The following is a 24,650-nucleotide window of genomic DNA, read 5'->3' on the forward strand; positions in this document are numbered from 1 at the left end:
CGCTTACTATGTGCCAAGCACTGTTCTAAGCGCTGGGGGAGGATACAAGGTGATCAGGTTGTCCCACGCGGGGCTCAGTCTTCATCCCCATTTTCCAGATGAGGCCACTGAGGCCCAGAGCAGTAAAGTAGAAGCAGTGCGGCTCAGTGGAAAGAGCCCGGGCTTTGGAGTCAGAGGTCAGGGGTTCAAATCCCGGCTCCGCCAACTGTCAGCTGTGTGACTTTGGGCAAGTCACTTCACTTCTCTGGGCCTCAGTTACCTCATCTGGAAAATGGGGATTAAAACTGTGAGCCCTGTGGGACAGCCTTGTAACCTCCCCAGCGCTTAGAACAGTGCTTTGCACATAGTAAGCGCTTAACAAATACCATCATCATCATCATCATAAAGTGACTTGCCCCAAGTCACCCAGCTGACAAGCGGCGGAGCCGGGATTTGAACCCAAGACGTCTGACTCCGAAGCCCAGGCTCTTTCCACTGAGCCACGCTGCTATTAATTGGGGGCTGAGGCCTGTGGAGTCGGCCAGAGGGCATAGCTACCGCCATGGACTGGGGTGGATTCCTGGGACGGTCTCTTGGGCCAGAGGCACAGGGAGAGGAGGCACTTTTTTTTAAAATGGTATTTGTTAAGCGCTTACTATGTGCAAAGCACTGTTCTAAGCGCTGGGGGATACAAGGTGATCAGATTGTCCCACGTGGGGCTCACAGTCTTCATCCCTACTGAGAGCTCACCTCCTCCAGGAGGCCTTCCCAGACTGGGCCCCCTCCTTCCTTTTCTTCTAGACTGTGAGCCCACTGTTGGGTAGGGACTGTCTCTATATGTTGCCAACTTGTACTTCCCAAGCGCTTAGTACAGTGCTCTGCACACAGTAAGCGCTCAATAAATACGATTGATTCCTTTCCCCCTTCATCCCCCCCCACCTTACCTCCTTCTCTTCCCTACAGCACCTGTATATATGTGTAGATGTTTGTACAGATTTATTACTCTATTAATTTTACTTGTACATATTTATTCTATTTATTTTATTTTAATATGTTTTGCTTTGTTCTCTGTCTCCCCCTTCTAGACTGTGAGCCCACTGTTGGGTAGGGACCGTCTCTAGATGTTGCCAACTTGTACTTCCCAAGCGCTTAGTCCAGTGCTCTGCACACAGTAAGTACTCAATAAATACGATTGAATGAATGAACGAATCCCCATTTTCCAGATGAGGGAACCGAGGCCCAGAGAATAATAATAATAATGTCAGTATTTGTTAAGCGCTTACTACGCACAAAGTGCTGTTCTAAGCGCTGGGGAGGATACAAGTTGATCAGGTTGTCCCACATGGGGCTCAGTCTTAATCCCCATTTTACAGATGAGGGAACTGAGGCCCAGAGAAGTGAAGTGACTTGCCCAAAGTCACACAACTGACAGTTGGCAGAGCCGGGATTTGAACCCATGAACTCTGACTCCAAAGCCCGGGCTCTTTCCACTGAGCCATGCTGCTTCTCATAGAAGCCCAGTTACCTCAACTGTAGAATGGGGATTAATAATAATAATGGCATTTATTAAGCACTTACTATGTGCAAAGCCCTGTTCTAAGCGCCGGGGACGGTACAAGGTGATCAGGTTGTCCCACGGGGGGGGCTCACAGTCTTAATCCCCATTTTACAGATGAGGTAACTGAGGCCCAGAGAAGTGACTTGCCCAAAGTCACCCAGCTGACAATTGGCAGAGCCGGGATTTGAACCCTTGACCTCTGACTCCAAAGCTTGGGCTCTTTCCACTGAGCCACGCTGCTTCTCCCGATTAAGACTGAGAGCCCCCTGTGGGACAACCTGATCACCTTGTAACCTCCCCAGCGCTTAGAACAGTGCTTTGCACATAGTAAGCACTTAATAAATGCCATCATTATTATGAGTTTCTTTTGGGGGAGGGCCCAGGTTGGTATGGCACTGACACCTGTAGTATTGACACGTACTTGTTTTGCGTTGCCCCCTTCTAGACTGTGAGCCCGTTGTTGTGTAGATTGCCTCTTTTTGTTGCCGATTTGTCCTTCCCAGGCGCTCAGTACAGTGCTCTGCACACAGCAGGCGCTCAATAAATACGATTGAATGAATGAATGAATGAGCGGAGGCGGCCTCCGGCAAGCAGAAACCGGGCGCGTTCTGCCGCCTGGTGGCTACGGCCCCACACTACACCTACCGAGTCGGTTGGAGCAGGGGGGTAAACTGAGGCCAGGCCACGAGAAGCCCCCTGCACTACCCAAGTCCGTGGCCCTCTCCTCTTCCCGCGGCCATCGGTGGCGATCCCCAGAGCCCAACCTGAGAGCCTACCAAAAATTCACATTAATTTATTAGAATATGAAAAAAGATTCTTCCTCTCTGCTTTTTTTTTTTCTTCTTTTTTTTACACACGGCTCTGTACAAGGGTGTGTTTTCATTGCTTGATTATTCCTGCCAGAGACGGTGCGTTCACGCAGACGGTGGGGAGGGGACGGACGGACGGACGGATGGACGGGCAAGACCGGCCTGGCCCGGCTGCCTGCCGGGAATATTGCACGATCGCGGGGATGGGGTCCGGGGGCTGATGCCGCCCAGGGACCGGCCGGACTACTGGGGGGTGGGAGTGGGGCGATGACCCCAGACCCCCTCCCGAGCTGGTGTGTAAGGGGAGCTCCCTCCCGGGCTGGAGTGGATACGGTGGGGGCGGCAGGAAGAGCGGGAGCAAGTGGAGTGGGCCGGTGGACCGATACCGTGATCACAGAGAGACGGACGAGAGACGGACAGCACGAGGCAGGGCCGTGGCCAGCGGGAGAAGGCACAGCGCCGGGCCGGGCCCCCTCCCTCAAGCTCTTGCCCCCGTCGGGGACCCGCGGCCCTTGGCGGGAAGCACGGACTCGGCCTCCGCCGGAGAGGGATGGGGGCCGGTGGCATCAGGAAGCGGGGCAGGGGCGATTTCCCTTCTTAAGCCAATTCCCTTCAAAAGGGCCCTCCGGAATCGTGGAATCCGTCACAGGCGAGCGGGGCAGGTGAGGGCCTCGGGCCCGGCCGGCAGAGGCCCCGTGGATCCGTCCGACCGGTCCATCGCCGCCCAGAGCCGTTCCCAGGCAGTAACGGAACGGGACGGACCGGCGGCCCCACTCCTCTCCTGCTCCCGGGGTCGGGCAGATCCCGCAGGAACCGTCGGAGAGGCTGCGACAGAGGGAAGGGGCCGAGATCCCCGCTCCGAGCGGACCGATTCATCTAGAGGTGACCCCCGGCCAGGGGAAGAAGGACCTTAGGAGGGGGCTTGGCCGGGAGTCCGGGTGGCCGAGCGGGAGTCTTTGGTTATACACGGTGATCGATGAACGAAGAACGGGATCCGATCGGAGGATCGCCGGTGGGAAGAGGAAGGGGGCGGCTGCGAGGCCCCCAGCGTTTAGTACAGTGCTCTGTGCACAATAAATACCGTTGATCGACTGAAGACCAGAGCTGGGAGGGGGGCCCCGGCTCTCCTGGCCCCCGGCGTGGGGGTGGGTGGGGAGCCCGGCAAGGGGGTCTCTGCCCCACGGTCCGTGAGCTGGGCCGGGGCCCCGTCTGCTCCGCCTCCGGCCGGGGGCCCGAACCGGAAAGCTTTGAGGTGGCTGAGGGGGGACGGTGGGCACGGCCCGGGGCTTTGGAGTCGGAGGGTGGCGGGCACGGGGGCAGAATGGCGTGGGGGTAGGGCACCGAAGGCGGTACGCTGCCCTCCGGCTGGGCCGGCGGCGGGTCCCGGGGCCGTGCGGGGCGGGGAAGCCGTGCGGGTGGGCGCGCCGGGCTCGGTGCCCGCATGCCATGCTGAGCGGGGGGAGGGCCCCGGCCCGCGCCCGCCGCGGGTCCGGTCCCGGCGGCCCAGGGGCGGCGCCGACCTACTGCCCCTTGGGGATGAAGGGCTCCCCCTCGCCGGGCTCCGGCTGCGGGCCCGGATCGCTGAGGCAGCGCAGCATGCGTTGGTGGCCGGGGCTGTCGTCCGCCCCCGGGGTGAAGACGTCGTCCGTGCCGGGCGAGGGGGGCTCCTTGGTCCGCATGACGAGGCCCTGCTCGCCCTCCTCGTCGTCCTCCTCCGCGCCCGGGGCCGGCCCCGGCCCCTTCGGCGCCTCGTTGACCAGGTCCACCGACTCGGGGGACTGGGGCGAGGCTGGGTCGATGGTGATGGTGGGCAGGTGCTCCGCGTCGGGCTTCGGCTCGTAGGCCAGGGGGTCTGCGCGGGGGGGCGGGGAGAGGGTCAGGGTGGGGAGACGGCAGGAGCAGGGGCGAGGGGCAGAGACCCCCGGGGCCCACCCAGCAACCTCGAGCCACCCGGCTGCCCTCGCAGCGTGGCTCAGTGGAAAGAGCCCGGGCTTTGGAGTCGGAGGCCACGGGTTCAAACCCCAGCTCTGCCAACTGTCAGCTGGGTGACTTTGGGAAGGTCACTTCACTTCTCTGGGCCTCAGTTACCTCATCTGGAAAATGGCGATGAAGACTGTGAGCTCCCCGAGGGACAACCTGATCACCTTGCAACCTTCCCAGCGCTTAGAACGGTGCTTTGCACATACTAAGCGCTTAATAAATGCCATTATTATTATTATTATTAGATAAGCTCCAAAAGCGGGGGCCCCGGCGCCGTCCGGTGAAGGGAATCCTCCCCTCTGCCCAGTGGGGAGAAGGGGCTGGCCGAGCCGACCCCCCTAAACACAGAGTGAGCGGAGCCCCCCGTTGCGCCGGGGCAGCCCCCTCCGAGCCCCCGCGGCCCCCGTACCCGATCCGATGCGAGCACGGGACATGGTGGGAGAGTCCAGTTTGTGGGCCGGGACGGTCAGGTAGTTGTTGATCTGAGAGAGAGGAGAGTGAGAGTCTGGTCAGCTGTGGGTTGGGGGCTTCGGACCCTGGGCTGTTCCGAGTCCAGGGCTCCCCCTCTCGCTTCCCCGTCGGGGACCCCACCCGGAGAGAGAAGCCGCTCTATATGTTGCCAAACTGTACTTCCCAAGCGCTTAGTACAGTGCTCTGCACACAGTAAGCGCTCAATAAATACGATTGATGATGATGATGATGTGCTTCTAGACTGTGAGCCCACTGCTGGGTAGGGACCGTCTCTAGATGTTGCCAGCTTGGACTTCCCAAGCGCTTAGTACGGTGCTCTGCACACAGTAAGCGCTCAATAAATACGACTGAATGAATGAATGAATCTGTAAAATGGGGATGAAGACTGTGAGCCCCCCTCCGCGGGACAACCTGATCAACTTGTAACCTCCCCGGCGCTCAGAACAGTGCTTTGCACATAGTAAAGTGCCTAATAAATGCCATCATTATTTTTCCCCCTTCTAGACTGTGAGCCCACTGTTGGGGAGGGACCGTCTCTAGATGTTGCCAACTTGGACTTCCCAAGCGCTTAGTACGGTGCTCTGCACACAGTAAGCGCTCAATAAACACGACTGAATGAATGAAGTGCGGAGGGGTCCGGTGGGAGAGGGGAACGGGGCGCCCGGGGGCCACCGCAGGGGCAGAGCCGGGCCTCTGAAGCAGCGGCTGTGGCCTCAGGGGGCGGGGAGAGGGCAAGTTATATATATATATATATATATATATATATATATATATATATATATATATATATATATATATATATATATATATATATGTATATACATATGTATATATATATGTTTGTACATATTTATTACTCTATTTATTTATTTATCTTTCTTGTACATATCTATTCTATTTATTTTATTTTGTTAGTACGTTTGGTTTTGTTCTCTGTCTCCCCCTTTTAGACTGTGAGCCCGCTGTTGGGTAGGGACTGTCTCTATGTGTTGCCGACTTGCACTTCCCAAGCGCTTAGTCCAGTGCTCTGCACACAGTAAGCGCTCAATAAATACGATTGATTGATTGACTGAAGTCAGGGGAGACGATTGATTGATTGACTGAAGTCAGGGGAGATAGGTCTCCGGCAGCTGAGGTCTCGGGGTGGGACGGTGGGTGGGCGGTGTAGTGCGTGGCTCGGTGGAATGAGCCCGGGCTTTGGAGTCAGAGGTCACGGGTTCGAATCCCAGCTCCACTAACTGTCAGCTGCGGGACCTCAGGCAAGTCACTTAACTTCTCTGTGCCTCAGTTCCCTCGTCTGTAAAATGGGGATTGACTGTGAGCCCCACGGGGGACAGCCTGATCACCCCGCAACCTCCCCGGCGCTTAGAACAGTGCTTTGCGCATAGTAAGCGCTGAACAAACGCCATCGTTATTATTATTATTGGCGGGGAGCCCCGCCCCCTGTAAAATGGGGATTGACTGTGAGCCCCACGGGGGACAACCTGATCACCTTGTATCCTTTCCAGCGCTTAGAACAGTGCTTTGCACATAGTAAGCGCTGAACAAATGCCATCATTATTATTATTATTGGCGGGGAGCCCTGCCCCCTGTAAAATGGGGATTGACTGTGAGCCCCACGGGGGACAACCTGATCACCTTGTATCCTTCCCAGCGCTTAGAACAGTGCTTTGCACATAGTAAGCGCTGAATAAACGCCATCATTATTATTATTACTGGTGGGGAGCCCCGCCCCCTGTAAAATGGGGATTGACTGAGCCCCACGGGGGACAACCTGATCACCTTGTATCCTTCCCGGCGCTTAGAACAGTGCTTTGCGCATAGTAAGCGCTGAACAAAGGGAGTAAGCGCTCCCCCTTTTAGACTGTGAGCCCACTGTTGGGTAGGGACTGTCTCTATATGTTGCCAATTTGTACTTCCCAAGCGCTTAGTACAGTGCTCTGCACACAGTAAGCGCTCAATAAATACGATTGATGATGAACAAATGCCATCATTATTATTATTATTGGTGGGGAGCCCCGCCCCCTGTAAAATGGGGATTGACTGTGAGCCCCACGGGGGACAGCCTGATCACCCCGCAACCTCCCCGGCGCTTAGAACAGTGCTTTGCGCATAGTAAGCGCTGAATAAATGCCATCGTTATTATTATTATTGGTGGGGAGCCCCGCCCCCTGTAAAATGGGGATTGACTGTGAGCCCCACGGGGGACAGCCTGATCACCCCGTAACCTCCTCGGCGCTTAGAACAGTGCTTTGTGCATAGTAAGCGCTGAACAAATGCCATCATTATTATTATTATTGGCGGGGAGCCCCATCCCCTGTAAAATGGGGATTGACTGTGAGCCCCACGGGGGACAGCCTGATCACCCCGCAACCTCCCGGGCGCTTAGAACAGGGCTTTGCACATAGTAAGCGCTGAACAAACGCCATCATTATTATTATTATTATTGGCGGGGGGCCCCGACACCCGCCTCGGCCCCACTGCCGGTCACCTTCCGCTCGAGCTGGCGGGCCTTCTGCCTCCGCAGCAGCATCTGGTTCCAGGCCTCCTCGTAGGGGTCCGCCAGCAGCGTGTGCCGGTTGTAGGAGCGCAGCTGAAAGGGCGGTTGGGGGGTCAGGACGGAGTGGGGGGGACAGTGTGTGTGTGTGTGTCTGTGGATTTGCGCGAGCACGCCGCGACAGGGGGATTGGGGGGCCGAAGGGACGGGAGCCCGCGTGCGTCACAAGAGGCAGGGCCCAGGCACCCAAGGAAGCAGACGGGACGGACGGACGGACCCGTAGGGCTATTTGATGCCATTGTGATGCCAATTTGTACTTCCCAAGCGCTTAGTACAGTGCTCTGCACATAGTAAGCGCTCAATAAATACGATTGATTGACTGATTGATTGATTGATTAGGGGAGGGGGCCCCCACGGCGCGCGGGGGCTCACCCGCTGCCGCGTCTTCTGCAGGTTGTTGCGCAGGATCTTCCGGATCTCCTCCTCCTTGTCCTTGGACAGCGCCGGCAGGATGCGCTCCGCGGGCAGCGCCTTGGGGTGGATGTTTCTGGGGCGGAGGCCGGGGGCAACCGGGATGAAGGATGCCCCCCTCCCCACCAGCCCGCCCACCGGGCTCCCACCCATCCCGCGAGGCAGCGTGGCTCAGTGGGAAGAGCCCGGGCTTTGGAGTCAGAGGTCCTGGCTTCAAATCCCAGCTCCGCCCCTTCATAATAATAATAATAATAATGGCATTTATTACTATGTGCAAAGCACTGTTCTAAGCGCTGGGGAAGATTACAAGGTGATCAGGTTGTCCCACAGGGGGCTCACAGTCTTTTTTCTTTTTTTGATGGCATTTGTTAAGCGCTTACTATGTGCAAAGCACTGCTCTAAGCGCTGGGGGGGCATACAATGTGATCAAGTTGTCCCACGTGGGGCTCACAGTCTCCATCCCCATTTTACAGATGAGGGAACTGAGGCTCAGAGAAGCTAAATGACTTGCCCGAGGTCACACGGTAGACATGTGGCGGAGCTGGGATTCGAACCCAAGACCTCTGACTCCAAAGCCCGAGCTCTTTCCACTGAGCCACGCTGCTTCTCAGCCACTTGTCAGCTGTGTGACTTTGGGCAAGTCACTTCATTTCTCTGGGCCTCAGTTCCCCCATCTGTCAAATGGGGATGAAGACTGGGAGCCCCCCGTGGGACAACCTGATCACCTTGTAACCGCCCCAGCGCTTAGGACAGTGCTTGGCACATAGTAAGCGCTTAATAAATGCCATCATCATTATTATTATTCCATTCCACATGTCTGCTGTGTGACGTTGGGCAAGTCACTTCACTTTTCTGGGCCTCAGTTACCTCATCTGGAAAATGGAGATTTTTTTTTAAGCATTTATTAAGCACTTACTATGTGCAGAGCACTGTTCTAAGCGCTGGGGAGGTTACAAGGTGATCAGGTTGTCCCACAGGGGACTCACAGTCTTCATCCCCATTTTAAGGGGATTAAGAGCGTGAGCCCCACAGGGGACAGGGACTGTGTCCAACCTGATCAACTTCTAAGAACAGTGCTCGGCAAATAGTAATAATAATAATAATAATGGCATTTATTCAGCGCTTACTATGTGCAAAGCACTGTTCTAAGCGCTGGGGAAGATACAAGGTGATCAGGTTGTCCCACGGGGGGCTCACAGTCTTAATCCCCATTTGACAGATGAGGGAACTGAGGCCCAGAGAAGTGAGGTGACTTGCCCACAGTCACACAGCTGACAATTGGTGGAGTGGGGATTTGAACCCATGACCTCTGACTCCAAAGCCCGGGCTCTTTCCTCTGAGCCACACTGCTTCTCTGCGCTTAACACGTACTATTCATTCATTCAATCGTATTTACTGAGCGCTCACTGTGTGCAGAGCACTGTACTAAGCGCTTGGGAAGTCCAAGCTGGCGACATCTAGAGACGGTCCCTACCCAACAGCGCGTTCACAGTCTAGACGGGGGCGACAGACAACAAAACAACCCACATTATTCATTCATTCATTCAATCGTATTTATTATAATTATTAATTACGGGAAGAGGGCTCAGTTCCCTCATCTGTAAAACGGGGATTCAGACTGTGAGCCCCCTGTGGGACAACCTGATCACCTTGTCACCTCCCCAGCGCTTAGAACAGTGCTTGGCACGTAGTAAGCGCTTTATAAATGCCATCATTATTATTATTATTCTCTGTGCCTTAGTTACCGCCTCTGCAAAATGGGGGTGAAGACTGTGAGCCCCCTGTGGGACAACCTGATCACCTTGTAACCTCCCCGGCGCTTAGAACAGTGCTTGGCACCTAGTAAGCGCTTTATAAATGCCATCATTATTATTCTCTGTGCCTTAGTTACCGCCTCTGCAAAATGGGGATGAAGACTGTGAGCCCCATGTGGGACAACCTGATCACCTTGTAACCTCCCCGGCGCTTAGAACAGCGCTTGGCACGTAGTAAGCGCTTTATAAATGCCATCATTATTATTATTATTCTCTGTGCCTTAGTTACCGCCTCTGCAAAATGGGGATGAAGACTGTGAGCCCCATGTGGGACAACCTGATCACCTTGTAACCTCCCCGGCGCTTAGAACAGCGCTTGGCACGTAGTAAGCGCTTTATAAATGCCATCATTATTATTATTATTCTCTGTGCCTTAGTTACCACCTCTGCAAAATGGGGGTGAAGACTGTGAGCCCCCCGTGGGACAACCTGATCACCTTGTAACCTCCCCAGCGCTTAGAACAGTGCTTGGCACGTAGTAAGTGCTTTATAAATGCATCATTATTATTATTCTTCTCTGTGCCTTAGTTACCTCCTCTGCAAAATGGGGATGAAGACTGTGAGCCCCCCGTGGGACAACCTGATCACCTTGTAACCTCCCCGACGCTTAGAACAGGGCTTGGCACGTAGTAAGCGCTTTATAAATGCCGCCATTATTATTATTATTCTCTGTGCCTTAGTTACCGCCTCTGCAAAATGGGGGTGAAGACTGTGAGCCCCATGTGGGACAGCCTCACGACCTTGTCTCTACCCCAGCGCTTCGAACGGTGCTTGGCCTATAGTAGAGTAAGCGCTTAGCGAATAGCATTATTATTATCATCAATTATTCCTGAGCCCCCCGCCCCGCTTCCCACCCACCGGCGGGCCCGCGCACTCACTGCATGGAGACGGTGGAGACGGCAGAGGGGATCTTGCCCACACCCCCGCTCTCCACCAGCTCGATGGCCTGCTTCATCTCCATCTTATGGTAGAAGGCGATGAGCTGCGGCTCCTTGGACCGCTCCCCGGCGATGAGGCATTTCTTCACGTACTTCTTGTTGAAGCGGTTCAGCCTGGGCGCGGGAGGTCGCGGGGAGAGGGCGAGGTTGCCCGGGGCCTCGGCCGGGGACCCGGGGGGTGCCCAATTCCCGGGGACCCGGGGGAGGGAGGGGCTCGGCCAGGCCCTGGTCCGCCCACCCGGCACCTACTTGTCCTTCCAGTGGTGGTGGCCGTAGTGGCCGCAGATGTCTTCGATGCCCGTCAGCAGGTGATCCAGGAACTAAAACCGATTTCGAGCCTGGTCACGGGGCGGCCGGTGAGCCCCCCGAGCCCCGTCCTCCCCACCCGGGAGCGGGAAGCAGCGTGGCCTGGTGCATAAAGCCCGGGCCGCAGAGCCAGAAGACCTGGATCCCAATCCTTGCCCGCTGTGTGACCTTGGACGGGTCACTTCGCTTCCCCGTGCCTCAGTTTCCTCAGATGCAAAAGGCCTGCTTTCCCTCCTACTCAGACTGGGAGCCCCACGTGGGACGGGGACTGTATCCAGCGTGATGAAATTGGAGCTACCCCAGTGCCCGGAACAGTGTTTGACACATAGTGAGCCCACAGCACTTGTATATAGGTATATATTTGTCCTTCCCAAGCGCTTAGTACAGTGCTCTGCACATAGTAGCCCACTGTTGGGTAGGGACTGTCTCTAGATGTTGCCAATTTGTACTTCCCAAGCGCTTAGTACAGTGCTCTGCACATAGTAAGCGCTCGATAAATACGATTGATTGATTGACTGATAGTAAGCGCTCAATAAATACGATTGATGATGCTATGTTTGTACATATTACTATTACATATTACATATTAATTACATATTAATTACATATTACATTTATTTATTTTACTTGTACATATCTATTCTATTTATTTTATTTTGTTAGCATGTTTGGTTTTGTTCTCTGTCTCCCCCCTTTTAGACGGTGAGCCCACTGTTGGGTCGGGACTGTCTCTATATGTTGCCCACTTGGACTTCCCAGGCGCTTAGTCCAGTGCTCTGCACACAGTAAGCGCTCAATAAATACGATTGATTGATTAAAAATACCATAAAAAAAAAAGACTCCAACCCCCTGGGGCTCTTGGAGGCCCCAAGGATTAGCCAAGAGGGGGTAGCTGGCCTCCAGCAGGCCACCCACACTCTTTTTCCAGCAAGCGTTCCTCAAGGCCAGGCCCCTTGGGGTGAGGAGGTCCCGTGGGTTCCCCGAAACCTGCACTGGATTAGGCACGGGCTAAACCAGAGGCTGGGGGCTGGATGGGATGACCCCCGTGATTTTACGCTCCTCCCCCCTGACCCTAACTCCACAGTTCTGCCAGACTGGCCTTTTTTTTTTAAAAAAAATGGCATTTATTAAGCTCTTGCTATGTGCAAAGCACTGCTCTAAGCGCTGGGGAGGTTACAAGGTGATCAGGTTGTCCCACGTGGGGCTCACAGTCTTAACCCTCATTTTCCAGATGAGGCAACTGAGGCCCAGAGAAGTGAAGTGACTTGCCCAAAGTCACACAGCTGACAAGTGGGGGAGCTGGGATTCGAACCCATGACCTCTGACTCCAAAGCCCGGGCTCTTTCCACTGAGCCACGCTGCTTCTCTTTTTAGGGGGAGGGTATTTGTTAAGTGCTTACTAGGTGCCAGGCACTGTACTAAATGCTGGGGTAATAATAATGGTAATAATAATGGCATTTATTAAGCACTGACTATGTGCAAAGCACTGTTCTAAGCGCTGGGGAGGTTACAAGGTGATCAGGTTGTCCCATGGGGGGCTCACAGTCTTAATCCCCATTTTACAGATGAGGTAACTAAGGCCCAGAGAGGTGAAGTGACTTGCCCAAAGTCACACAGCTGACAGCTGGGGGAGCTGGGATTCGAACCCATGACCTCTGACTCCAAAGCCCGGGCTCTTTCCACTGATCCACGCTGCTTCTCTTTTTAGGGGGAGGGAATTTGTTAAGTGCTTACTAGGTGCCAGGCACTGTACTAAATGCTAGGGTAATAATAATGGTAATAATGGCATTTATTAAGCACTGACTATGTGCAAAGCACTGTTCTAAGCGCTGGGGAGGTTACAAGGTGATCAGGTTGTCCCATGGGGGGCTCACAGTCTTAATCCCCATTTTACAGATGAGGTAACTAAGGCCCAGAGAGGTGAAGTGACTTGCCCAAAGTCACACAGCTGACAGCTGGGGGAGCTGGGATTCGAACCCATGACCTCTGACTCCAAAGCCCAGGCTCTTTCCACTGATCCACACTGCTTCTCTTTTTAGGGGGAGGGAATTTGTTAAGTGCTTACTAGGTGCCAGGCACTGTACTAAATGCTGGGGTAATAACAATGGTAATAATAATGGCATTTATTAAGCACTGACTATGTGCAAAACACTGTTCTAAGCACTGGGGAGGTTACAAGGTGATCAGGTTGTCCCATGGGGGGCTCACAGTCTTAATCCCCATTTTACAGATGAGGTAACTGAGGCCCAGAGAGGTGAAGTGACTTGCCCAAAGTCACATAGCTGACAGTTGGGATTCGAACCCATGACCTCTGACTCCAAAGCCCGGGCTCTTTCCACTGAGCCACGCTGCTTCTCCTGTCAGGTTGGACACAGTTCACGTCCCACGTGGGACTCACAGTCTGAATCCCAACTTTACAGATCAATCAATCAATCGTATTTACTGAGCGCTTACTGTGTGCAGAGCCCTGTACTAAGCGCTTGGGAGGTACAAGTCGGCAACACACAGAGACAGTCCCTACCCAACAGCGGGCTCACAGTCTAGAAGGGGGAGACGGAGAACAAAACCAAACATACTAACAAAATAAAATAGAATAGATATGGACAAGTAAGATAAATGAAGAAATGAATAAATAAATAAATAAATAAATAAATAGAGTAATAAATCATCATCATCATCAATCGTATTTATTGAGCGCTTACTATGTGCAGAGCACTGTACTAAGCGCTTGGGAAGTACAAATTGGCAACATATAGAGACAGTCCCTACCCAACAGTGGGCTCACAGTCTAGAAGGGGGAGACAGAGAACAAAACCATACTAACAAAATCATCAATCGTATTTATTGAGCACTTACTATGTGCAGAGCACTGTACTAAGCGCTTGGGAAGTACAAATTGGCAACATATAGAGACAGTCCCTACCCAACAGTGGGCTCACAGTCTAGAAGGGGGAGACAGAGAACAAAACCATACTAACAAAATCATCAATCGTATTTATTGAGCGCTTACTATGTGCAGAGCACTGTACTAAGCGCTTGGGAAGTACAAATTGGCAACATATAGAGACGGTCCCTACCCAACAGTGGGCTCACAGTCTAAAAGGGGGTGACAGAGAACAAAACCAAACATACTAACAAAATAAAATAAATAGAATAGATATGTACAAGTAAAATAAATAGAGTAATAAATATGTACAAACGTATATACAGGATATACATATATACAGATGAGGCAACTGAGGTGCTGAGAAGCGAAGTGGCTTATCCAAAGTCTCACAACAAGCAGTTAAGAGGCAGAGCCGGGATGAGAAGCCGGGTCCTTTTGACTCCCGGCGCCGTGCTCTATCCACTGGGCCTCGCCGCTCCCGCTTTCCTTCACTCCCACCGCCTCTCCCGCCGCTCCGCGGATCCCACATTCCCAACCCCTTCCCACCTCAGTCTCGGGTCGGCTGAGGACGCTTCTCGGGGTGCCCGGAGGGGCAGCTCCCCCCAACCCCAGGCGGCCCGCTAGACCCCCCGCGGGGCCATCATGACGTTCAAATCCCACTGTGTATACGTTGGTACATATTTCTCTATTTATTTTACTTGTACATATCTATTCTATTTATTTTATTTTGTTAATATGTTAGGTTTTGTTCTGTCTCCCCCTTCTAGACTGTGAAGGGTAGGGACCGTCTCTATATGTTGCCAACTTGGACTTCCCGAGCGCTTAGTCCAGTGCTCTGCACACCGTAAGCGCTCACTAAATACGATTGATGGATTGATTGATTGATAGACTGTGAGCCCACTGTTGGGTAGGGACCGTCTCTATATGTTGCCAACTTGGACTTCCCGAGCGCTTAGTCCAGTGCTCTGCACACAGTAAGCGCTCACTAAATACGACTGATGGATTGATTGATTGATAGACTGTGAGCCCACTGTTGGGTAGGGACCGTCTCTATATGTTGCCAACTTGGACTTCCCCAGCGCTCAGTCCAGTGCTCTGCACACAGTAAGCGCTCACTAAATACGACTGATGGATTGATTGATTGATAGACTGTGAGCCCACTGTTGGGTAGGGACCGTCTCTATACGTTGCCAACTTGGACTTCCCGAGTGCTTAGTCCAGTGCTCTGCACACAGTAAGCGCTCACTAAATACGACTGATGGATTGATTGATTGATAGACTGTGAGCCCACTGTTGGGTAGGGACCGTCTCTATATGTTGCCAACTTGGACTTCCCCAGTGCTTAGTCCAGTGCTCTGCACACAGTAAGCGCTCAGTAAATACGATTGATTGATTGATTGATCACGCCCTCACCTGGGTGTGGATCTCCTCGTTGATGGAGCGTTTGGTCTCCTGCTTCTTCTTCACAGCCAGCAGGTCCACCAGGGGCCGGATGGTCATCCCCTGCGGTGGGAGGGGCGTGGGGACGGAGGTCTCACGGCTACCCCAAGCCCCCGGCCCCCCAGACGCGCCCCGTGTCCTGACCCTGAGACCCCCCTCTCCCCCAAAGGCCGAGCCCCTGCTCTCTCGCCTCCCTCCCTCCCGACACCCTGCACCGAGCAGGAGCTGAAGTGGGAAGGTCTGGACCCTCCCTGCCACCCAGGGGCCTGATTTGCGGCGGGGGACCGACCCCGAGGCCCAGAGAGGTCGAGCGACCGGAGCCGCGGGCCGGGGGGATGGCGGTGACCACCTGCACGAAGACGGTGAAGAAGATGACGGTGATGATGGCGGTGAGGAACATGTCCCGCATGGGGAAGTGCTCCTTCTGGAGGAGGTAGCCCAGTGAGAAGGCGATGGCCCCTCGCAGCCCGCCGTAGGCGATGATGAACTGGTCTTTGGGGGTCAGCTTCACGATGCGGAACTTGTTGATGAACCAGGTGAGAACCAGCACACCTACGGAAGTGGGGTCGTCGTTATCAGAGCTATTTATTGAGCGCCTACTGTTTGCGGAGCATTGTACTAGGCACCTTGGATCAGATTCCCCCCTGCCTGGGGAGGGCGGGGGTCCAGGATTCATTCATTCACTCGTATTAATTGAGCCCTTACTGTGTGCAGAGCACTGTACTAAGCACTCGGGAGAGTATAATACGGCGATAAACGGTCACGTTTCCTGTACCGTCTAGAGTTCTAGAAGTCACAGTCTTCTACACTGTGAGCCCACTGTTGGGTAGGGACCGTCTCTATATGTTGCCAACTTGTACCTCCCAAGCGCTTAGTACAGTGTTCTGCACACAGTAAGCGCTCAATAAATACAACTGAATGAATGAATGGAGTCGGGGAGGCGGACATCAACACAAATAAATAAAATAGCAGATAATAATAATAATAATGATGGTATTTGTTAAGTGCAAAGCATTCTAAGCACTGGGGCGGTTACAAGGTGATCAGGTTGTCCCACGGGGGGCTCGCAGTCTTAATCCCCATTTTCCAGATGAGGGAACTGAGGCCCAGAGAAGCGAAGTGACTTGCCCAAAGTCACCCAGCTGACAGTTGGCGGAGCCGGGATTTGAACCCACGACCTCCGACTCCAAAGCCCGGGCTCCTTCCACTGAGCCACGCTGCTTCTCCTGGGCACAGAAGTGCGGTGGGGCTGGGAGCAAGTCAGGGCGACGCAGAAGGGAGTGGGATATGGACATATTTACTATTCTATTGATTTTGTTAATGATGTGCATCTGGCTTTATTTCTATTTATTGTGATGACTTGCCACCTGTCCACATGTTTTGTTTTATTGTCTGTCTCCCCCTTCTAGACTGTGAGCCCGATGTTGGGTAGGGACCGTCTCTATATGTTGCCAACTTGTACTTCCCAAGCGCTTAGTCCAGTGCTCTGCGCACAGTAAGCGCTCAATAAATACGATTGAATGAATGAACGAATGAGTCTGGGAAGGCCTCTTGGAGGAGATGGGCCTTCAAGAAGGCTTTGAAGTGGGGGGGAAGCGCAATTGTCCGTTGGATCGGAGGACAGACACTCCCCGCCGCCCCAACACACATACACAATCCTCTGCCACATCACCCCATCTGCGTCAACTGCACGCCTGGGAACTCACAACCCCCCACGTGTGAAATTACACACACGCCCCACGGCTTTCGCATCTACTCAGCCGTTTCTCCCCGCCTCGCCCTTCCTCGGTCGGCGGTATTTATCGAGCGTCGAACAGAACCCTTGGGAGAAAGGGATACAGTAGAGCAGACGGATCCGATCCCTACCCACCGAGGGCTTAAAGGCTAGGGGAAGAGGCGGCCGTTAAAATAAATCACAGACGGATACATACGGAGGTACCACGGGAGGGACGTGGAAAATCAAAGTGCATAAAGGGCTCTTTAAAGTGGTTAGGTGAGACCCCAGTCTAAATTTTCTCAGGGTCAGTCTCCCCTCCTGCCCGCCCCGGTGCCCTCACCCAAGACGCGGGCGATGAGACAGAAGAGCAGGGTGCTGATGACGAACGTCCAGTTCCAGTGGTGGGAACCGGCGACCGTGGAGACGCCCAGGAAGATGAAGATGAGGGTCTCGCTGACGCTGCTCCACATCTTCAGGAAGTACTTGATGGTGGTGTGAGACTTGTGGGAGATGTTGGCCTCCACGTACGGCCGCATCACGACGCCCGACGCGATCAGCCTGGGCCGGGGGAGAAACACCTGGGAGTGGGTGGCTGGCCTGCCCCCACCGAAGATAATCACCATGACGGCGTCTGAGTGCTCGCTAGGCGCCGAGCACTGTGCTACGGGCTGGGGTTGGACACGGTCCCTTGTCCCTCCCAGTTTAAGCGGGCGGGAGGCCGGGTACCGAATCCCCAGTTGGCAGATGACGCGACCGAGGCCCGGAGAAGTCCAGCGAGCGGGCCAAGCGAGCGACCCTGCTGCCCACCCGCCCGCGGCCGGCACTCACGCCATGATGCCGGACAGGTGGAAGAGCTCGGCGGACAGGTAGGCCATGTAGCTGTAGAGGAAGACGAAGAGCGGCTCGATGACGCGGATGTGGGAGGTGAAGCGGGAGGTGAAGGCGGCGATGACCCCGTAGACCACGCCGACGAACACCCCGCCCAGGGCCACCACGAAGAAGCTCAGGAAGCCCAGGATGATGTCGATGAAGGTCACTTGCTCCAACCCGGCAAACTCTTCGAAGAGGTGGTAGAGCACCTGTGGTTACGGGGGGAAGGGAGGAGGACGGTGGCTCAGCTCTTCACCCTTACCTTATCAGGCAGAAACTCCTCACCCTGGGCTTCAAGGCTGTCCATCACCTCGCCCCCTCCTACCTCACCTCCCTTCTCTCCTTCTACTGCCCAGCCCGCACCCTCCGCTCCTCCACCACTAATCTCCTCACCGTACCTCGCTCTCGCCTGTCCCGCCATCGACCCCTGGCCCACGTCATCCCCCGGGCCTGGAATGCCCTCCCTCTGCCCATCCGCCAAGCTAGCTCTCTTCCTCCCTTCAAGGCCCTGCTGAGAGCTCACCTCCTCCAGGAGGCCTTCCCAGACTGAGCCCCTTCTTTCCTCTCCCCCTCGTCCCCCTCTCCATCCCCCCGTCTTACCTCCTTCCCTTCCCCACAGCACCTGTATATATGTATATATGGTTGTACATATTTATTACTCCATTTATTTATTTATTTATTTATTTTACTTGTACATTTCTATCCTACTTATTTTATTTTGTTGGTATGTTTGGTTCTGTTCTCTGTCTCCCCCTTTTAGACTGTGAGCCCACTGTTGGGTAGGGACTGTCTCTATGTGATGCCAATTTGTACTTCCCAAGCGCTTAGTGCAGTGCTCTGCACATAGTAAGCGCTCAATAAATACGATTGATTGATTGATTGATTGATTACCCGCGGTGGGTGGGGAGGGGCACATGGTGGCCAACTGGCTACCAGGACTGACTGATGTCCGAGCACGGCCACACCGATCAATCAATCGATGGTACTGATTGAGTAGAGCAGAGCAGTGGACCAAATGCTCAGGAGGATACGATCCAGAAGAATCGGTGAACACGTTCCCTGCCCACAATGAGCTTGCTGTCTACTACAGAAGCAGCGTGGCTCGGTGGCTCTCTCCCCCTTTTAGACTGTGAGCCCACTGGTGGGTAGGGACTGTCTCTCTATGTTGCCAACTTGGACTTCCCAAGCGCTTAGTCCAGTGCTCTGCACACAGTAAGCGCTCAATAAATACAATTGATGATGATGATGATGGAAGCCTGTGAGCCCACTTTTAGACTGTGAGCCCACTGTTGGGTAGGGATTGTCTCTATATGTTGCCAACTTGTACTTCCCAAGCGCTTAGTACAGTGCTCTGCACACAGTAAGCGCTCAATAAATACGATTGCTGATGATGATGGAAGCCTGTGAGCCCACTTTTAGACTGTGAGCCCACTGTTGGGTAGGGACTGTCTCTATATGTTGCCAACTTGTACTTCCCAAGCGCTTAGTACAGTGCTCTGCACACAGTAAGCGCTCAATACGATTGATTGATTGGAAAGAGCCCGGGCTTTGGAGTCAGAGGTCACGGGTTCAAAACCCGGCTCCGCCAACTGTCAGCTGGGTGACTCTGGGCAAGTCACTTCACTTCTCTGGGCCTCAGTTCCCCCATCTGGAAAATGGGGATGAAAGACCGTGAGCCCCCCGGGGGACAACCTGATCACCTTGTAACCTCCCTGGCGCTTAGAACAGTGCTTTGCACATAGTAAGCGCTTAATAAATGCCACCATTATTATTGTTATTACTAGGACGTGCCAGAAGCCGATGCAAAAATGCATCAGGAGGGCCCGGGAGCCCACCAAAGGGGTCGCGAGCCCCGGAAGGGACGATCGGGTCGAGCTGGTGGCACTGCCCACTGCCCTCTTCTTCCTGCCCCCCGCTTCAGAGCTGACCTCTCGCAGGCCCTAAATCCCCCTGCTTCCTCCTGTAGATGGAAGCTCGTTGAGGGCAGGGAATGCGTCTGTCATATTGCTATACCGTCCTCTCCCAAGCGCTTAGGACAGTGCTCGGCGTGCAGTAAGCTGACCGGCTGCTTCCTCCCCAGCTCCCCAGTCCTTCCCCAACTGGCCCCGGGCGAGGGTCTCTCCCCCCAGGGTGGGCACGGCGACCCCCCGCCGCCCCCCTGGCGCCAGAGCCCCCCGGCCCGGGGCGGCGGGCCCCTCACTCACCACGGTGACGGCGTCATTGAGCAGCGACTCCCCGAATACCAGGATGTGCAGCAGCTCGTTGATGTGGATCTCCTCGAAGACGGCCAGCACGGCCACGGGGTCAACGGCCGAGATGATGCTCCCGAACAGCAGGTTGGCCAGCAGCCCGATATCGCTCAGCGCCGGGCCCCCGACCAGGCACACGGCGTACATGAGCCCCCCCCAGGAAGAAGGCGTTCCACAGCGTGCCCACCACGGCGAAGATGAGGATGGTGCCCAGGTTCTCCGTGAACTGGCGCAGCGGCAGGAAGTAGCCCGCGTCCAGGATGATGGGCGGCAGGAGGAAGAGGAAGAAGATGTCCGACTGCAGCAGCGGGGGGCTCTCGCCCACCCCCTTGATCAGCCCCCCGACTAGCAGCCCCACCACGATCAGCAGGCAGCTCTCGGGCACGATGCTAGAGATGGTGGGGATCACGTGGAAGCCTGGCACGGAGGAGAGAGGAGGCCGGGATTTGGTCGAGTGTGGTCTGCCCGCGTCCTCGCCCCAATCCCCCTTCTCACCCCCGGGCACTGCCACGGCCCGGGGACGTGAGCCCGGAAAGGCGGAGGACCCCGCAACTTGTCCCCTGGCGGGGAGGGGATCAATCAATCAATCAATCGTGTGCAGAGCACTGTACTAAGCGCTTGGGAAGTACAAGTTGGCAACATATAGAGACAGTCCCTACCCAACAGTGGGCTCACAGTCTAAAAGATGATGGCGACTGCCTCCACCCCACGCCCGCGGGGTGCTGGCGGATTGGCACGTCTCCCCTCCGAGGCTCGGGCCCTCCCTTCGCCGGCCACCCGCCCGAGACATTCCGGCTCCGGTCGGGCGGACGCTCGGCCTCGGGTGTGAAATTTTCAACAAGGGCGTCAATCAATCGATCAGTCGTATTTATTGAGCGCTTACTGTGTGCAGAGCACTGGACTAAGTGCTTGGGCAGTCCAAGTTGGCAACATCTAGAGACGGTCCCTACCCAACAGTGGGCTCACAGTCTAGAAGGGGGAGGCGGAGAACAAAACCAAACATATTAACAAAATGAAATAAATAGAATAGATATCTACAAGTAAAATAGAGTAATAAATATGTACAAACATATATACAGGTGCTGTGGGGAAGGGAAGGAGGTAAGATGGGGGGATGGCGAGGGGGACGAGGGGGAGAGGAAGGAGGGGGCTCAGTCTGGGAAGGCCTCCTGGAGGTCGATTTTCAAGGAAATCAAAGTGCCCCTGGACAGCCGGAATAATGATATCCTTTATCGTTCCGTCAAGGAAACGGGACGCTTGGGAAGTCCAAGTTGGCAACATCTAGAGACGGTCCCTACCCAACAGTGGGCTCACAGTCTAGAAGGGGGAGATGGAGAACAAAACCAAACATATTAACAAAATGAAATAAATAGAATAGATATGTACAAGTAAAATAGTAATAAATATGTACAAACATATATACAGGTGCTGTGGGGAAGGGAAGGAGGTAAGACGGGGGGGATGGCGAGGGGGACGAGGGGGAGAGGAAGGAGGGGGCTCAGTCTGGGAAGGCCTCCTGGAGGTCAATTTTCAAGGAAATCAAAGTGCCTCTGGACAGCCAGAATAATGATATCCTTTATCGTCCCGTCAAGAAAACGGGACGCTTGGGAAGTCCAAGTTGGCAGTGACCAGCCCTAGGCAAGTCCCCCGTTGGCAAGATGGGTCCCGAGGCAGCAGATTCCCCTGGGCTTGGCTGGGGCCTGGGCGGCCCCACCTTGACTTTTTACTTGTTTTACTTGTACGTATCTTCTATTTATTTTATTTTGTTAATATGTTTTGTTTTGTTCTCTGTCTCCCTCTTCTAGACTGTGAGCCCACTGTTGGGTAGGGACCATCTCTATATGTTGCCAACTTGGACTTCCCAAGCGCTTAGTACAGTGCTCTGCACACAGTAAGCGCTCAATAAATACAATTGATTGATTGATTGATTGATATTATTATTGAGAAGCAGCGTAGCTCAGTGGAAAGAGCCTGGGCTTTGGAGTCAGAGGACATGGGTTCAAATCCCAGCTCCGCCAACTGCCAGCTGTGTGACTTTGGGCAAGTCACTTCACTTCTCTGTGCCTCATCTGTAAAATGGGGATGAAGACTGTGAGCCCCCAGTGGGACAACCTGATCACCTTGTAACCTCCCCAGCGCTTAGAACAGGGCTTTGCACATAGTAAGCGCTTAATGAATGCCATCATTATCATTATTCTTATTAACCTGCGGGGCTAGTGATACCCATCGCTGGCTGCTTCATCCTCCATGGGGATTCTGGCCACAGCCCCCAAAGAGAGCGGGGGGAACCGGGCTTGCTAACTTTATTCATTCATTCATTCAATCGTATTTACTGAGTGTTTACTGTGTGCAGAGCACTGTACTAAGCGCTTGGGAAGTACAAGTCAGCAACATATAGAGATGGTCCCTACCCAACAATGGGCTCACGGGCTAAAACTGTATTCTCCCAAGGGCTTAGTTCAGTGTTCTGAACATGGTAAGTGCTTAATAAATGCGATCGACCGACTGGATGGACTGGGCAGGGAAAGGCGCTCATCTGGCTGCAGGCTAAGGGGCTCGGTAGTCTGCTAATACCACTACTGATAATAATTGTTTTATCTGTTAAGCGCTTACTACGTGCCTAACACTGTTCTAAGAGCTGGGGTAGATACGAGATGATCTGGTTGGACACAGTCCCTGTCCCCACGTGGGGCTCACGGTCTTGATCCCCATTTTACAGACGAGGTAACTGAGGCCCAGAGAAGCAGCGTGGCTCAGTGGCAAGAGCACGGGCTTTGGAGTCGGAGGTCATGAGTGCCAATCCCGGCTCCAGCAGGTGTCAGCTGTGTGACCTTGGGCAACTTCTCCAGGCCTCAGCGACCTCACCTGTCAAATGGGGATGAAGACTGTGAGCCCCCCGTGGGACAACCTGATCACCTCGTAACCTCCGGAGCGCTTAGAATAGTGCTTGGCACACGGTAAGAGCTTAATAAATGCCATTATTAAGTCACACAGCAGACGTGGCAGGGCCGGGATTAGAACCCACTCCCTTTGACTGCCAGCCACGTGCTCGTTCCACTAGACCACACTGCTTCTCCCAGCTTGGCGCCCGCTTTTCTCCAACCCTCGCCCCCTCCCTCCCCCGGCCGCCCGCTCTTCCACACCGGCATCGCTGCCTGCCTGTGGTTCCCGCCTCCGGATGTGGAATTCTCTTCTCCTTCCGGTCCCCATCTGCTTCCCGTCTCTTGTTCGGTTGCTAGGGGACCAGAGGCGGCTCGGCTCCCTTCCCACGGTCCCCCCCCAATCCGCTCCCTGAGCTGGGGGGCTTCCCACCGGGGGTCGGGGTGGTCTCCTAGGGGAACAGGCCCAGAACCAGCTTGCTGGGTGACCCCAGGCAAGTCACTTCTCTTCTCTGGGCCTCAGTTTCCCGAAAATGGGGACGACAGCTGCTCAGCATCTCTCCTGGGCCGCGGAGGCTCGGTGGGCGCGTCTGATCCGACTGTCCTCAATCAACCCCCTTCTAGACTGTGAGCCCGCTGTTGGGTGGGGACCGCCTCTACCTGTTGCCAACTTGGACTTCCCAAGCGCTTAGTACAGTGCCTGCACACAATAAGTGCTCAATAAATATGACTGAATGAATGAATGAATGCCGCCACCATCGCCGCTGCCGGGATCGATGATTCACCCTAAGGCCCAAGGAGAAAACAGCCGGGTCTGTTAAGGAGAAAGGCTCCTTGCTCCCAGGGAGACTGCGCCAACGCGCCCGGCCGCCCTCCCAGGGGTGGGGAAGGTCGACTGTGCCCGGGATCCTGGCACCTGGCCAGTCCCGGAGACCTGGAGCGTGACCTTGGTCCCGCCCTTCCTGGCGGGGCCATCCGAGATTGGAGCGGGAAGCCCGTTGTTGGGTAGGGACCATCTCTATATGTTGCCAACTTGGACTTCCCAAGCGCTTAGTCCAGTGCTCTGCACACAGTAAGCGCTCAATAAATGCCCTACTGAGAGCTCACCTCCTCCAGGAGGCCTTCCCACACTGAGCCCTCTCCTTCCCCTCCCCACAGCACCTGTATATATGTTTGTACAGATTATTCTATTTATGTATTTATTTTACTTGTACATATTTATTCTATTTATTTTATTTTGTTAATATGTTTTGTTGTCTGTCCCCCCGTTCTAGACTGTGAGCCCGTTGATGGGTAGGGACCGTCTCTATCTGTTGCCAACTTGGACTTCCCAAGCGCTTAGTACAGTGCTCTGCACACAGTAAGTGCTCAATAAATACGGTTGAATGAATGAATGCCCACAATGAGTTCACTCCCCCTCGTCCCCCTCTCTATCCCCCCATCTTACTTCCTTCCCTTCCCCACAGCACCTGTATATATGTATATATGTTTGTACATACTTATTACTCTATTTATTTATTTTACTTGTACATATCTATTCTATTTATTTTATTTTGTTAGTACGTTTGGTTTTGTTCTCCGTCACCCCCCTTTTAGACTGCGAGCCCACTGTTGGGTAGGGACCGTCTCTATATGTTGCCCACTTGGACTTCCCAAGCGCTTAGTACAGTGCTCTGCACACAGTAAGCGCTCAATAAATACGACTGACTGATTGATTGATTGCAGGAGGTGAGCAGGGGCGAGGCGCAGGCCGGTCCCCGGTCAGCTCGACGACCACAGTATCCC

General features: G+C 54.3%; 1 protein-coding gene across 1 annotated transcript in view; it reads right to left on the reverse strand.

Annotated features, from left to right (window-relative positions):
- Positions 1-3,494: 3,494 nt before the first annotated feature.
- The window catches only part of SLC9A1 (solute carrier family 9 member A1), a 50,938-nt gene continuing 29,782 nt past the window's right edge, over positions 3,495-24,650 (reverse strand). The window contains 12 exon segments of the mRNA XM_038758401.1: positions 3,495-4,198; positions 4,736-4,808; positions 7,289-7,390; positions 7,727-7,841; positions 10,458-10,631; positions 10,767-10,837; positions 15,124-15,213; positions 15,500-15,702; positions 17,208-17,425; positions 17,696-17,946; positions 19,942-20,142; positions 20,144-20,403. Coding sequence (XP_038614329.1) covers positions 3,867-4,198; positions 4,736-4,808; positions 7,289-7,390; positions 7,727-7,841; positions 10,458-10,631; positions 10,767-10,837; positions 15,124-15,213; positions 15,500-15,702; positions 17,208-17,425; positions 17,696-17,946; positions 19,942-20,142; positions 20,144-20,403 — 2,090 coding nt within the window. The 3' untranslated portion in view covers positions 3,495-3,866.

The sequence above is a fragment of the Tachyglossus aculeatus genome, chromosome 16, assembly GCF_015852505.1.
Source record: "Tachyglossus aculeatus isolate mTacAcu1 chromosome 16, mTacAcu1.pri, whole genome shotgun sequence".
NCBI classification, from domain to species: Eukaryota; Metazoa; Chordata; class Mammalia; order Monotremata; family Tachyglossidae; genus Tachyglossus; species Tachyglossus aculeatus.